Genomic DNA, 16,448 nt, shown 5'->3' on the forward strand with positions numbered 1-16,448 from the left:
GCGTTGCCCGGGCTTCTTACGCATGCGCGACTCCAAGCTGGCCTGAGAAGTTCGTAGCCTTTGTCAGGCCCGGGATGGGAGGTGAGTTGGTTTTACCTATACCCCCACTCCGCGTTTGGATTGGGCCGTGGCCCCAGGGGGTCGTTCTGTGCCCAATCGGGACTGGAGTGCTCGTTTGCGAAAGGAGTCTGGAAGGCAGACCTTGAGCCCCATTCCCTCACGCTCTACCCGGAATCCTACCCCCCCGGCCCCGGGTGCTAGCGCGGTGCCCGTCGGTGCGCGACCGGCGGGCAGCGCGGAGCTGAGCGGAGCACGCGGGGCTGTCGTGGGTCCTGGGCGAGTGTCCTGAGCGCCACGGATTTGTCTATGCTGCTGTGCCTCGGCGGCAGCTCCAGCGCCATCTCTTCGGACGCTCTGTCCCCCCAGGGATCGCTCCCAGCGCAGGGACAGGTATTTACGGACCCACTCTCAGGGATGCTGTCCTCGGGTTTCCAGGCTCCCGCACTGTAGGACCGAGGCAGGCTCCACAGTGAGAGAGAGAAAGAGAGAGAGAGAGAGAGAGAGAGAGAGAGAGAGAGAGAGAGAGAGAGAGAGAGAGAGAGAGAGAGAGAGAGAAAGACCGAGAGACCTGATTCTGACTGAGACATTTCCGCAGAGCCCCCAGAGGAAAGACAGGAAGGAACACCCGAGGCTCCCGGGACTTCTGACTGCTCTGTCCACTGAGGTGTGCTTTGGGTGAAAAGCAGAAATCTTCAGGACATGGAGGAGGTGGTGATCATGGAGACAGATTTGGCCGAAATGTCTGAGAAAAAAGGTAGAATTGCTCAAGTGTTGCACTTCTGTGGTGGAAGGGTGGAGTCCTTCCTCCTGGAGGGAAAAGGGTAGTCTCGGAATAGGTGGCCATTGGCAGAGAGGACTCCCTGTCTCCATTGTCTTGGTGGATGGGTGGGCTATTTGAGTGTAGAGAGTTTGGTACAGGATCATCCCCTGTCCTTTCCGTTGCAACCTGGTGCACAATGGACCCTTCCAAGCAGCCCCCAAAATAAGAGTGGAAATGTTAATCTGAGATGTGAGCACAGCTACAACCACTTTTCTCACTTGCTCTTCCTTTCAAATGATTATCTCATTCTAGTCCCCATCAGTGGATCTGAGAAATCAGCTTTGTGGTTGACAAAAATTTCTCCACACCTATTATTTCACTTTATTTATAGTTATCTATGATTTAAATTCAGTACGGGTTTGATTTTTTGTTTTTTTGGTGATGATGGTGTTTAACATGCAAAACAGACTAGAAGGCAAGGGTTGACTTTCAGTACTACTAGACCAGTGTTTCTTGAAGTTTTTTTCTGTGTCCTAGCATCAGAATTCCCCCTAAACTTCCTATCTGTGCTTGTTAGGTTTTTGGATTGCACTCCTATTCAATCAGTGACAATTACTTTGAAGTGAATGAAGTCCAGCAATCTCCATTTAAAATAAGCTTTTAGAATAATTTTTGAGAACCATTGATATGATGGTTCTATGAACTATGATACTAATTTTGTATAGATTGAACTGGGAAATTCACTGAATTATTCTAATTTCTAGACCAGAGAGGACCACCTTCCAGAATGTGATGTGATTATAGCAATGCATTTAAGTCTGGTATAGCAACATTCCTGGGCATTTTCCATAATTCTTGGAGGTAATAGATTGTTGGGGGGGGTCCTTTCAGTCTCAGTGTTAATCAGGGGCACATTTAGTGTGATGGAGGGATTTTTAGACTTGTAGTCTTATAAGTCTAAGTAGCATCTTGAGCCACATCATGACTGCTTTCTTGCCCTTAGCCATGTCTTCCCAGGATTCCCCCCTCTGCCAAGAGAAGAACACAGAAGAGGAAGAAGTGGCAGCTATGTGCCTCACAGCCAGATCACAGGTGAGTGTGAGTCTACTGGTGATAGAAGTCCCACCTTATTTCTCAGAGTACAGGTGTGCTCCCTTCTTTTTGATAAAAGTTTCTTTTTTTACTAGAGAGCTGAGTTCTAATTCTCAGAGATTAATGAATTTGGTAGGAAATATTTTCTACTTTTCCATAGTACCTCAATTCTCCACACCTAGTTTTTATTGTCCCTGTACAGGCAGGTAAGCAACATTTATTTCCCTTCTTTGATCTACCATGCTAATTTCTGTGCTTGGTAATGTGGGAAACTATTTTAAAGATAATGTGATGAATGCTCCTTAAAACTTACATTTCTATCTGGAGGAAAGAATGCATGTTACTATATGTAGGAGTTTAAGAAAACACCTTAAATTATGAAGTGATTAGAAGGTAATTAATACTCAAATAGTTCAAATGAGTGCTATAAAAGGGAAGCTTAGGAAGGGATAAAATTACCGTCAGAATCCAGCCCAGCCCTCCAAAGGGGTGAATGCTGGAGTATTATTTCTGCAACTTACTTTTATATCATTGCCACCCCTTCCCTGTCCAAGAGCAGCTATGGCAAATGTTAGAAATTTTTGAATTCATGTGGTGATTGTACAGTGGATAATTATTATGTTTTTCTTTTAACTTTCATATATTTTCAGCCCTTTTTATTTAGAGACAGTCTTGCTAAGTTGCTCAGGGCCTTGCTAAGTTGCTGAGGCTGGCTTTGAACTTGTGATCCTCATGCCTCAGCCTTCCAAGTTGCTGAGATTGTGGGCTTGCACCATAGCACCTGGCTTTTATTTCTTAGATCTCAGATTATTTTCATTTTGTAAACTTTATACTTTGGGAAAACTGTAAACATAAGAAATGTTGCAAAGAATATAGAGATATCTTGTCCAGATTCTCTAGAAGTTAACATTTTTACTTTGCATTATTTCTTTTTCTAGAATTAGGACATTAACAATGGTATAATACCATACCCTGCTGACCTTCAGATTTTCCATCTGTCTCATTTTTCTGTTCTCAAAATTTCTACTTTTAACCTATAGTTCTTTTCGTGTTCTTTAATTTGTTATTATTATTATTAACTTGCTTTGTATGCTTCTTTCATTTAATTACATAATTTTTAAATGAAATAAAAGTGTTTAAAGCTGTGAAATTTCCTCTAAGTACAGTTTTAGCCATTTGGCAATGGGGTCTACATTATTTCATTATTATTTTTATATTCTGATGATTTTTATTATCATCTGTAATTTTTCTGTTCTGTATGGGAATGTATTGAAATTAATTTTGTTAGTTTTTGCAAATGCTTCATGAGTGTTTAACAAGAAGGCATTTTCTGTACCATTATAGGAACTATAGAATATTATTTTCCAAGGCTTGTTTATATATGTTTGTTCCAATAGCCTTGGACTATTATTCCCATTCTCTATGACTTTACTTAAAGGGCATGTTCAATACTGGTATGTTTCTACCTCCTTATAATTTTTGTATCTTTTTTTTATAAAAACAGAATATGAATGGTATTTTACCCATAAACCTCTGTGTGTTAAATCTTAATTAGTTTGTTGCAGTCATTTTCCAATTTAATACCTTATTTATTTTTTATTTTTTATTTAATTTAATACCTTTTACCTTGAATTAATTACATTTAATGGGGTTTGGTGCTCACTGCCAGTGTTTTTGTTGCATATCTTCTGTTCGCAAATCCTGCATTGCGATTCATCTTCTGAAAATTGATTCCTCAGGTGTTTATTAAGGACTCACAGGGGAATTATGTAGACCTGTTTTCTTTTTTCCTCTACCTATATTTTGTTTACTTTGCCAAACAAAATTGTTAACTCATTGGTAATATTTTCCTCCCCAGAAAAAATGTAATCTCTCAAAGGAGAAACTATGATCTTATTTCATTTGGTTCTTATGTTGAGACCTGCACAGTGTGCCTGGCACACATTTGATATTTAGTGACTGTACATAGAATATTCAGATTCCAAACACTGTTAGAATACTTGTCACTTCCCTTCTTGAATGTTATCTCAGGCCTTTGCTTCAGTTCAGCTGAACATTGGTGTGTGTGTGTGTGTGTGTGTCTGTGTGTGTGAGAAAAGCAGGTTATCAAATGAAAGATGGTAAACACAAGTATGTTTTGTGTCTTAGGAGAAAGTGACATTCAAGGATGTGGCCATGGACTTTACTCCAGAGGAGTGGGGGAAGCTGGATCCTAAACAAAGGGATATGATGCTGGAGAACTATAGGAACCTGGTCTCACTTTGTAAGAATCTTCATGACTCTGAAATCTGCTTATGTGGATATCATTACTTCATTGAAAATGAAATAGCTTCATTTTTGCCCTCATTTTTGAATTCAGAAGTCATAGAATATCAGTTCTTTTGGGGATTAGAGAAAAATCTGTTTCTAGTGTTTTGTTTTGTTTTTTGCTGGGAATTAAACCTGAGACCTTGAGCATGCTAAGCACACATTCTACAACTGAACTATAACTCCAACTGAGAAAAATCTATTTTTGCTGCAGGATCTTTGTGAAATGTCTATGGCTGTTGTATATCAGGACTCATGGGACAGACAGCCTAATTCAAACTAGCTTTAAAGTGGGAGAAATCTTGATTCAGGGAATCAAATATATCATCAGGAATTTAATTTATTGATTCATTTTTAATCTGTTGACCTGACTTTTCCCTATATTAACTTTGTTCTTAGGATCTCTCTATATAGCAGAGATGGCCACTGGCAGTTAGAGAACTGAGCCAAAAAAAGAAAATGTACATGTTGTGTGAGAGGTAGAAAGGACTAGTAGCCCTTCCCAAACCTCATGTAACAAATTCTCACTGAAAGTACCTTCCAATAACTGAAAAAGGAGGAAAAGAAAAACATTAGTAGACAAAAACTCCAGTGACCACAGTCACAATTTTGTGGTGTCACTGAGGTCCTTCTTTTTCCCCATCTTCTTTTCTAAGGTAAGAACTAATCTGCAAGATTGCTCTAAAATTTATTTATTTTTTATTTGTTCTTTTTGGTTATACATGACAGTAAGTATTTTGGCAGATTATACATATATAGAGTAAAATTTCTTCATACAATAAGTATTATAATAAAGAGACAAACCCAGTTTCATACTGCATATATTTCTAACTCAATTTAGAGACCCATCCTCCCTTATTCTGGATCTTCTTATAACATTTTGTCTTTGTAGATTATGGGGTTAGGATTATATGGCAGTATAAATTTTTATGCCTATCACAAATAGTTAAGTTCCATTTCTCCATTTATTTTTCCTTTTTTTTTTTCTTTCCTCTCTTTTAATTAATAGGGCTTCCAGTTTCCAAACCCGAGAATTACAATTTGGACAGTGGAAAAGAACCATTAAAGCTTGAGAGAAAAACTCCCAAATGCAGCTATTCAGGTGAGTCACATAGATGGGAATCTTCAGTAATATACAGCAAAATAGTAAATAAGTGGCACTTTTTAATGCTTAAGGAAGAATATTAGAAGTCTCTATTTGCCTTTTTTTAAGTATTTTATTTTAAATTCTAAAGCATCTTAAGTACACACAGAAGTCCAGAAAATAAAATAACATGTATTCATCACCAATATTAAATATACATGCTAATATTTTACTTCATTTACCTCTTTTTTTTCTTTTTGGTAATATAAAATATATAAAGTATCAATGCTATAAATGCTATGATTTTGACAAACCAAGATGCATTCATGTAACTACTGCCTATATCAAGAAAACAACATTACCAGTATCTCTAAAGCACCCCTGTGCCCTGTTTTAGTCACCTCCTTCCTCCCAGGGGTAACCTTATCCTAACTTAGAGTGTCATTGGTTAGTTTTGATGGTTCTTCTTATATCAGTGGACTCATATTATACATATTCTTGTGTCTGACTTCCTTCACTGAACCGTTAACTTTGAGATACATCCATGTTGTGGCCTGTTGTAGTTCATTCATTCTCATTATCATTTAGTCTTTCATTATGTCGGTATCCAATTTATTTATTTATTTATTATCTTAAAGATGGGCATTTTGGTAGCTTCCAGTTTTGGGTTATGTGAATAGTGCTGTAATGTTCATTCTTTCACATGTCTTTTTGTAAACAGATACAAGCATTTCTGTTGGATATACACATATAGGTAAAATTATTGAGTCATAGATTAGGTTCATGTTAATTTTTTATACATATTGCCAAAGTTTACAAAGTTAACATACCCTTTATATTCCTACCAGAGGATGTGAGTTCTAGTTGCTCCAAATACTTACCAACACATAATACTATTTGTCTTCATTTTAGCTATTCTTTTTTTTTTTTTTTTTTTGATACCAGGGATTGGACCCAGGGATGCTTAACCACTGAGCCGCATCCCCAATCCATATTTAGAGACAGGATCTCATTGAGTTGCTAAGTGCCTCATTAAGTTGCTGAGGCTGGCTTTGAACTCAATATCCTCCTGTCTCAGCCCCCCAAGCTGCTGGGATTAGAGACATGTGTCACCACACACATGACTCATTTTAGCCATTCTTGAATGTGTGTAATATCTTTTATTTTTCAAGAAGTAAAACATATTAGAAATTCAGTTACAGTTCTTACATTCTTTCTTTCTGTAGAATCAGTATATCTCAAAGTTGGTGTGTATCATTCCAGTGTTTACATGTGTATGTATATGTATACATTATATTTTATTACTTAATCTATGTTAATGAATCATGTTTGTTTATTTTAACTAATATGGAGTATGTCCATAGTGTGAATAAAGTGAATAGTTCAATTTTACTTTTTTGCCATTAGTAACAGTTGCAGTCTTCTATTTATTGATACATGTTCATCTTAAGGGTTGGGGTTAATGTAAATAACTGGAAAAACAATTACATGTTAGTTTTACTAGGAATTGTCTGGTTCCACACCCACCCTAGCCTTCAGTTGATGTTATCAGACTTCAGTCTGGTGGGGTCCAAAATACTATTTTGTGTTTTTAAATTTTCATTTCTCTGAGTTGGAGCACTTTTTGCTTATTGGCTATTCGGGTTTTTTCTTTTGTGAATTGCCTATTAATATCCTTTGTTTATTTTCTTAAAAATTGAACTGTTCAACATCTTTCTTTTTGAATTATTTATTTTAGACTCTAATACATGGCAGCAGGGGGAAAATGGTTCTTCCAGTCTTGGATGTTTTATTTTATTAAGCATATTGAATTTTTAAATTTTAAGGACAGATTTATTGATTTTTTTTTAAAAATTAAGTTTTTGGAAATTGTCTTCTGTAAGCCAATGTTAGAAAGATAATCTGTTTTATTCTAAAAAGTTCAAATTTTGTTTACAGATTTTTATTTTAGTATATGGTGTGAAATGGGGAGCTAATTTTATCTTTTTCCAAGCTTATTGTTCATAATCCAAGATAATTTATTGAATTATCTTTTATCAGAGATTTGAAATGATGTTATTCCCCTGTATACTTGCATTTGTATCTGGATTTATTTCTAAGCTCTCTGGTTTACTCATCTATCTATGCTCCAACACTGTACCATCAAAAATAATATAAAAAATATTTTTAAAAAGATGATTTAGGAAGGATTTTTCCTAAAGAAAAAAAGTACATGTATACATATGTTATGCCTCATAAAGAAAATTCTCCAGAATACACATATAAACATGTTATATCTCATGAAATCCTTCCTGAATATTCTTTTTTAAAACCCTGTTCTTTTGAATAGTGGAGTTTTAAAAATCTTTCTCTGTGATTATAGATACATGTCTGTTTCTCCTTGTAAGCCTTTCTGTCTTTGTGACTTGTCTACTTACCACTTCTTTTCTGGGGAGAAATTTTGTTCTTAATGATCTTTGAGAATGCTTTATATATTCACCCTTTGTTTAGTTGCACACATTTTTCCTTTCAGTTTTGCAATACTTTTTGATGAACAAATTTAATATTCTGTATTTTTAATTTTCTGCCTTTTGAGTATTCCTTTTAAAGTCCTTTCTCATCACATGACTACATAAATATTTGCCTGTGTTCTCTAGTATATTTGTTCTTTAAATCCGTAATTCACTTGGAATCATTTCTTGACTTTTTTGGTGTGTCTTCTTAGTTTTCTTTTTTTTTTTTTTTTAACAATTTAATGTTTGGATTGCTCAAGATTTGATTTTAATCTCCCTTTCATTTTGTATTCCTGGAGTCATAAATTTGAGTGCTTAACATGGGCCAGGAGGTTATATAAGCAAAGGAAGCAAGGTCAGAATGGTAAATTAGAGGAACACATGCCTCAACTGAAAGAAGTGGCCATTATTCCATTAGTTCTAATTCAAGGACTGGCAAGCTTTTTATGTAAAAATTTAGGTCATAAATGATTAGGCATTTTGGGACAGATGGTGTCTCTGTATCCACTCAATTTGACATATGGTGCAAAAACAGCCTTATGTAAATGAATGGATATGACTATGTTCCAATAAAAATTTATTAAGAAAAATAAGCGGCAAACTATAGCTGTCAGCCCTTGTTTGAACTGGTTGTTGTCCTTCAGTATGCTTTCATTTTTTTTTTCCCCCAGAGAAACCTAAAATTTGGTTCTATGTGACATACCATTATTTTTTAGATGTTAGCAAATGATTTTTAAAAATTGTATAAATGGTGAAGGCCAAACACAATATGCCTGATGTCAGATTTGGCTGATGGGTCATCAGTTTGCAGCTTCTACTTTCGTTTAGGTCGTCTGATCACTCTTATCACCAATTGTCATCTATTCAGATAATTCCCACATTTGTATTTCTGTCCTTGATCTCTTTTCAGAACTTGTGTTCTGAACATCTATGTGACTACTTCATGTATCTGTTTACTTATGTCAAAGATTCCTCAATTCACAGTGTTCAAAACTGGATGTCTAAAATATGCCCAAATTCCTCTTTTCCAACAGGATCCTTTTCCAAGAATTGTCTTAATGATATTTACTGTCTACTAAATCATACATGCCAGAAATCTATGAAGTCTTTATATTTCCTTCTCCTTCCTTTATCTAGTTTACCATTATACTTACCTAATTATATTCTAAATATTTCTTCACTGTTAATATCCTTTCATTTTATTTTGGTTTGCCTAAATTACTATGACAATCTCCCTGATTCCACCTTTATCACCCCCCATGTACTTCATCCTATATATCACAGTGAGAAAGTTTTCAAAATCAAATTGGATCATGCCATCCCTTTGCTTAGAACATTTCAATGGCTTCTTGTTTGATATTTACTTGTAAAGATTATATTAAATTCTTTCTCCTTCTATCTGCATAAGAGCTAAGTGTATTTTCCCCCAGTGACTAGCACAGAGTCTAGCATGTGGTAGATACTCAGTAGTTATTTGTTGGATAAAATGGATAGACAGATGAGTAAATAAATGAATAAGTAGAATGTATTTGGGTATATGGAATAAGAAATCTAACTTAATTTTCTTCTTAGGTGTCATGGTACCTTTTGTTGAAAAAGAAATATTGTTTACTAACTGAAATATCACCTTTCTATTATCGTTAATTGTTCCATATACTGTAAGAATACAGTTTATTTCTGATCTTGCTCTTCTATTTCACTGATCTGTTTATTCTTTTGAATGTCTGTTTAAATTATTCCATCATTTTTAAATGATTTACATTGGGTATAACAATTCTAATATATTTATTTTAGGTATATATTTAGAAAGGTTCAGTACCTATATCTACCCTCTCTCCTCTGTTCTGATATTTCCCCTATAGATAACATTTTTATTAGTTTTTTATTTATCTTTCCTTGGTTTTGTTTTGTTTCTTCTTTCCACATTTTTTATTGGTGCATTATAGTTTACATAATGATGAGATTTGCTGTTACATATTCATATATACACATAATGTAACATTATAATTTGGCCAGTGTTTCTCCCCAGCTTTGTAATTTTTATAAGCTGATTAACACTACATTTTCCTTACTATAAGTTACAGTGATATCTATTATCAGCCATTTCTTTTTCTTCTTTGTTGTCTTTTTTTCCCCCTGTTTTGAACATACAATTTATTTATTTATTTTTAATATATGTATTTTTTAAAAATTTTAGGTGGACACAGTATCTTTATTTTACATTTATGTGGTGCTGAGGATTGAACCCAGTGCCTATGCATGCTAGGCGAGCACTCTACCACTGAGGTACAATGCTGGCAGCTTGAACATACAATTTAATATTCTTAAATACTTCTGATGAGTGAATATCCTCAACTCACTTCTTACAGAAATTCTGACTTGGTTAAATAATATTTACCTAAATTGTGAGAAAAGTTTCTCCAGAATCAGATAATCCTTGAAATTCTGGATCGGTCATTCATTAGATTTGTATTCCATCCAATCTTTCCTTGGTTTTTGAAAATACAACCAAATAATATACTTATATCTCATTCTCCTTTTCCTGACACAAAAAGTAACAGCAAACTATACAACATTCTTTTACAACTTGCTTTTTTTAAAAAAATACTTAATATATGCTGGAGATCACATAACAATATGATAAAAATCTTTCTCATTTTTTAAAAGTTGCACAGTACTCACTGTATAAGCTGTAGTTTATTCAGTCATTTCTTTGTATTAGGTATTGGAACTGTTAACAGTCTTTTACAGCCTTAATAAGTGTTGTAGTGAATAGCCTTGTTCATCTGTCACCTCATTTCATATATTTGGATTTTTTGATGAGAAACTTTATAAAAGCATTGTTGGGAACATTAAAATGGTAATAGAACTGAACATAAGAAGGATTAAAAGACCAGAAACCTAGAAATTGTAACTGTTTACTAAGATGATAACTACCAATATTTATTACAGCAATAGGAATTCTATATATAAAAAAAACTGGAAAGCACTTTTTACTGATCCTGTTCTGATCCAAATGTAATCATTGCCTGCTCAACCACTGATGTATTGCTTCATCTGCATCTCTCCTCCTACCTTTCTTGTCATCTTTCCTACCTTCCGATTCTCCTGGATAGGGTATACTTGTTTTCTCTTCATACACTGTGCATTTGTTTCCCTCTATTTGCTTCTCTTTTGTGAATCACCCAAAAAAGTTCAAATCTACTCACTCCTTGAATGTGTGCTTTTCACCTTCATTAACTCTTAACCTATTACAGAACTGCTATTTTTTTGAGCACAGAAAATGAAGGAAATGTCCATTTCCAATATCTTTCAGACGTGGAGACTTTACCTGAGAGCAAAGATTCATCTTCAGTTCAAGATTTTTCCAAAGATGAATCACACCCAATTGCAATAATAGACAGACTGGCAAGAAATAGTGTCTGTGACTCCAACTTGGAAACAGCTCTTGAATGTGAAAACTGGTTAGAAAATCAGCAAGAAAACCAGGAGAAACACTTGAGAGAAATGTTTACCCACATGAATTCACTTCCTGAAGAAGAACATCATGAGCGTGATATATATTGGAAAACCTTTGGTCAGAAGTCTGTTCTTATCACTCAAGACAGAGTTCCAAAAGGATCTTATGCCTTTCACTCACTTGGGAAAAGATTGAAACAGAAATCAAATTTAATGAAAAAACAGAGAACGTATAAAGAGAAAAAACCTCATAAATGTAATGACTGTGGTGAACTTTTCACTTACCATTCAGTGCTTATTCGACACCAGAGAGTCCATACTGGAGAGAAACCCTATACTTGTAATGATTGTGGGAAATCTTTTAGCCACAGAGCTAATTTAACTAAACACCAGAGAACTCATACTAGAATTCTCTTTGCATGTAGTGAATGCAAGAAAACCTTCACAGAAAGCTCATCCCTTGCAATACACCAGAGAATTCACATTGGAGAGAGACCTTATGAATGCAATGAATGTGGGAAAGGTTTTAACCGAAGTACACATCTTGTGCAGCATCAGTTGATTCATACTGGAGTGAAACCTTATGAATGTAATGAATGTGATAAAGCTTTTATTCATTCATCAGCACTCATTAAACATCAAAGAACTCACACTGGAGAGAAGCCCTATAGATGCCTAGAATGTGGCAAAGCCTTTAGCCATTGTTCATCCCTTACTAAGCATCAGAGAGTTCATACGGGAGAGAAGCCATATGAGTGTAATGAATGTGGGAAAACTTTTAGTCAGAGCACGCACCTTGTTCAGCATCAGAGAATTCATACTGGAGAAAAACCCTATGAGTGTCAAGAATGTGGGAAGACCTTTAGCCGGAGCTCAAATTTTGCTAAACATCAAAGAATTCATATTGGAAAGAAACCCTACAAATGTAGTGAATGTGGAAAAGCCTTCATTCATTCATCAGCTCTTATTCAACACCAAAGAACTCATACGGGAGAGAAACCCTTTAGATGTAATGAATGTGGGAAAAGCTTTAAGTGTAGTTCATCCCGCTTCAGACATCAAAGAACTCACTTAGAAGAGAAATCCTGAAAAATTACTGAATGGGAAGAAATGTAAGTACATTTTATTGCTGCATTAATATCTGAGTGTTTAGGTGGACCCATAATGTGCAAAGGCGAATGCTATGTACATCTAATTTCACTTGCCTAATATATAATTTCACCCATAGATCCAATTCCCCCTTTTCATGGTCATATGCCAGAGGCTTGTTGTACCCTCTCACTTTGAAAGAAAATTTTTATTTTGTAACTTAGGCTGAAATTTCATATCCTCATCAGAAAGATGAGATATTTTCTAACTTAGGCTGAAATTTCATATCCTCATCTGAAAGATGAGATTACTCTGAATCCAAAGTAGATTCCTACATATACATATATATTTTTTTCTCCAGGGTACCATTTCTTTTATTTTAGCTATAGAAATTATGAAGGCCAAGAGTAGGAAGTTTCTTAGGATTTACTTCCTACTCTTTGATGGCTGCTGTCTAATTTGCTGAACATAACTAAAATGTATTTACAGCAAGTTCTAATTACATTTACGTGGATTATGTTGTTCATAGATTTAAATACTTGTTTTCCTTTGTTTGAGAGATTTTCCTGCATTTTCCAATTCCTTGAGAGTTACCCTGAAGTAGAGAGTGGGTCAGAATCTTAACTGTCTTTGTTAATCAAGTCTATCTTTTCTTAACCTTGTCAATGATTGAATCCTTGGTTTTCTGTAGTCAAAGTAGGGGAGGCTTCATTTCTGTATATTATTTAGCTTTCTGTCACCTTTAGAAAAAGCCGTAGAATATTGAGAATCTGAAAAGTTGATAAATTCAATGTGCTTTTTTTATTTAGGATTCCAGTCAAGTAGAGAACTGAAGCAACTGTGAGACATCAGGGCATACTTTCCTGTTCGGTATGGAAAAAGCTTATGAAATGGCCCTCAAGTGAGTCATTTGAGGGTTAACAGCTGCTCTTCATGAAGAAGTTACTACTTTTTTTTTTTTCCTGACCTGTACACTTACCCATATTTTTGGTATTGTTCTTATTCTCTATATGTCAGTTGGTCTTTGTCCCAGAGCCCTTACTTAAGAAAGTGGGCAAGGCACAAAATCAGAAAGGCATATTAGTATAAGTTACATGGGTGACCAAAGACCAGTGGCAAGATTGGAAACAAAAGCAGTAGTACAAATTAATGTCTAGTAAAACACTATACATGTGCAATTTTTGTTGTTACCCTATTTATATGTTACATGAAAACTATAGGGGGGAAAAAACATAATCACAGATTTCCTTCTTCTCTTCCAAATCTTTACCTTCCATTCCATACGTTTGCTCCCTCCACATTATTCCTCTCAGTGGGAATCATAAATTTTATGATTGAAGAAAATTAGGGGGTAGGGTGTAAAGAATTGATGATAATGGAGGTCACTCTCATGAAGGCTGAATGGAGTATAAATCCAGCAGTGAGGGTGAAAGACCTCTTCAGGAAGAGATAATAGAAACATGGAAGGGAACCAAAGTGGAAAGGCTTAAGAGTTCAGAGTCAGGGTGGGAAAATAGCTTATTTAACAAAATATAGGAAAAGTAGCTCAAGTCTTTCATCACCTGAATCAGTTTGGTTTATAGTAGGAAGTGGCAAGCTATGGTGTGGACTCTTGGACCATGTCTGATCCATTGCTTTTTTCTGTGAATTTTGTTGGGACTCAGCCATACTCGTCAGTTATATGCTATCTTTGGCTGCTTTTCTATGCAACAGAGTTTGTGTCTTGGGGGCTGCTACAATCCAATTCCACATACTGGATAGCTTATAAACAGAAATTTCTCAATAATCTTGGAGACTGAGAATTCCAAGGCACCAGAGGATGCGGTTTGGTGATGTGGTACTTCCTGGTTCACAGAGGGCTCCTTCTCTGTGTCCTTAGCCCCTTAAAAGTGTACTGATTCCCTTCAAGAAGACTCCACTGTGATGACCTACTCACCTTCCAAAAGCCCTACTTTGTAATACTATGACATGGGTGATTAGATTTCAGTGTAAAAATTTTGGAGGGGCACATTCAGTCCTTAGCAGATTATATGTTCCCCCAAGCCCCCCAAATTTACTATTAGGCTCATTATAGAAAATGTTAACTGGCCCCTGCACTAGAGAATCCATATCAAGAGGTGGGATAGAGGGATTAAACCCAGAGAAATTAGGTAGAATGGAAAGTTATAATGATGGTGAACATATCCTTCCTTAGGGATTAGCCATTGTGGTTACCCTCCTAAGCTAGACTAGAAAGCAGAACACGACAGATAAATACCCCCAGAGGGATGGCTCAGGAACTCCATAGTCCTAGCACTATTTTTAATGTTACAGAATATTGGGAGAGAGAAAAAAAAAATGGGGTGGGGGAAATATGAGAGATTGGAAATGATGCATGAAGACACTCCTAACCACTAGGTTGCAACTATACATTGTAGAGAGTTGCAGTTACTTAAGCTTTTTTAGTATGTCAAAAGCTTGAGTGAAAATAAATTCATTTTGGAGACCAAAATTTGACTAATGAAAGAAGACCAACATGGGCTTTTCAAAGTTGAGTATGATTTCTGCCACTCCCCAGTAGTGATTATGTGACCTTGAAAAAACTACTAAATCTGGGTTTCGGTTTCTTTATCTGTAAAGTGGGAATAAGTCATCCCTTCCTCACAAAATTGTCATGAAGTTTAAATGAAAATGCATATGGAGGATTTAGCACATCATCACTGTAGACAGCCCCCCATTCCTGCCCCCTCCCACCTGCCTGCTCATGAATACTCTGAGGTCGCATGCTGTCCTTCTCTCTATAATGTTTATATTTTTAAATTGTATTTTCATCAAGTGACTAAGCATCAATCAGTAGAAGTTACTTTAGTATCTCCCCACTTTTTGTTTACCAATAAAGAACTGTGACTCTCCTGCTCTCTGACTTACCTTAAAGATGGAGCTTTCACTTTTTGCTTTTGCTTCCATTGGTGCTGTTCCTTGCAGTTTCTTTGAGACCTTGTGGAACCTGCCGCTTTTCCTTCTGAATATCACTTAAGCAGGAGCTATCTGATAGTTCCAGAGACTCAAGTTTACAACCTAATTGCACTTTAACTAGTGTTAAGGGATTTGCTCTTTTACTGGGAACTCTGGCCCTTTGCATTTTGTATTTGTTCTTTCTATGCCTAATGTTCAACCTAATTACATGTTTATATTCCACATAAATCTTGGAAGTTTTAATGATCTGCATTTTAAATGTTTTGGTTACCTATAAATGATATTATCTGTTCTATTGTCAATAAAAATGTTGTTTGTACATGTATTGTCAGAGACTTTTGTAAATTGCTTTTAAACTGTCCTAATTTAAGCACATTTTAAGATGAAAAGAAAGACCAACTGTAAAATATCTCCGTATCACTCAGGAAAACAATCACACTTCTGTTTATCTGGGCTTTATAACTTTTGGAGACATGTGATGGGGAATGAATGCCCTTGACTGCCCAAATGTCTCCGAGAAGATTACAGAGTAGAGGAAGATAGTTTCTACCACATAGTGCTGATTCCTTAGGCCAGGTATAGCACCATTCACATAGCAGAGGTAAAGTGGGTAAAGGACAAGAAAGAGGATTCATATCAAACACACAGTTGGACTGGGGGTTTGGCTCAGTGGTAGAGCACTTATTAATGCTGTTAATCTCAGCATTTCCAAAAATAAAATAAAATTAAAAAGAACAGTTTAAACTAGGTAAAATATGATTAGAAATGTTTAGATACAAATATCAAACATCATTCCATCCATAGGTAATTAACTAGTTATTTTAAGTCATAGTTTTCATTTTCTTGAGTGTAGTCTTACTTTAAAAAAAAAAAAAATCCTGGAAGAGACCTGTTTTTTTCTTTAACCTTATTTTCTTTAAAATTTTAAATTAATATTTCTAACAATAAGATAACAAATAACCCAATCAACAAATGGGCCAAAGACCTTAACAGACACTTCTCAGAGGAGGACATACAGTCAATCAACAAGTACATGAAAAAATGCTCACCATCTCTTAGCAGTCAGAGAAATGCAAATCAAAACCACCCTAAGATACCATCTCACTCCAGTAAGATTGGCAGCCATTAGGAAGTCAAACAACAAGAAGTG

At 35.6% G+C, this 16,448-nt stretch overlaps 1 protein-coding gene across 2 annotated transcripts; it reads left to right on the forward strand.

Moving 5' to 3' along the window:
- Positions 1-27: 27 nt before the first annotated feature.
- Positions 28-15,617, forward strand: Znf286a (zinc finger protein 286A). 2 transcript variants are annotated; one of them, XM_076871534.1, is made up of 7 exons: positions 28-81; positions 656-814; positions 1,824-1,912; positions 4,061-4,175; positions 5,229-5,321; positions 11,112-12,366; positions 13,153-15,617. In XM_076871534.1, exons 2-6 carry the CDS (start codon positions 760-762, stop codon positions 12,341-12,343), a joined length of 1,584 nt encoding a protein of 527 aa, XP_076727649.1. In that variant the 5' UTR covers positions 28-81; positions 656-759; the 3' UTR covers positions 12,344-12,366; positions 13,153-15,617. The 2 variants fall into 2 exon arrangements, with proteins under 2 accessions (XP_076727649.1, XP_076727650.1); XM_076871535.1 differs by lacking the exon at positions 656-814 and having other exon boundaries at positions 37-81.
- Positions 15,618-16,448: the final 831 nt, after the last annotated feature.

The sequence above is a fragment of the Callospermophilus lateralis genome, chromosome 11 (genome assembly GCF_048772815.1).
Source record: "Callospermophilus lateralis isolate mCalLat2 chromosome 11, mCalLat2.hap1, whole genome shotgun sequence".
Taxonomy (NCBI): domain Eukaryota; kingdom Metazoa; phylum Chordata; class Mammalia; order Rodentia; family Sciuridae; genus Callospermophilus; species Callospermophilus lateralis.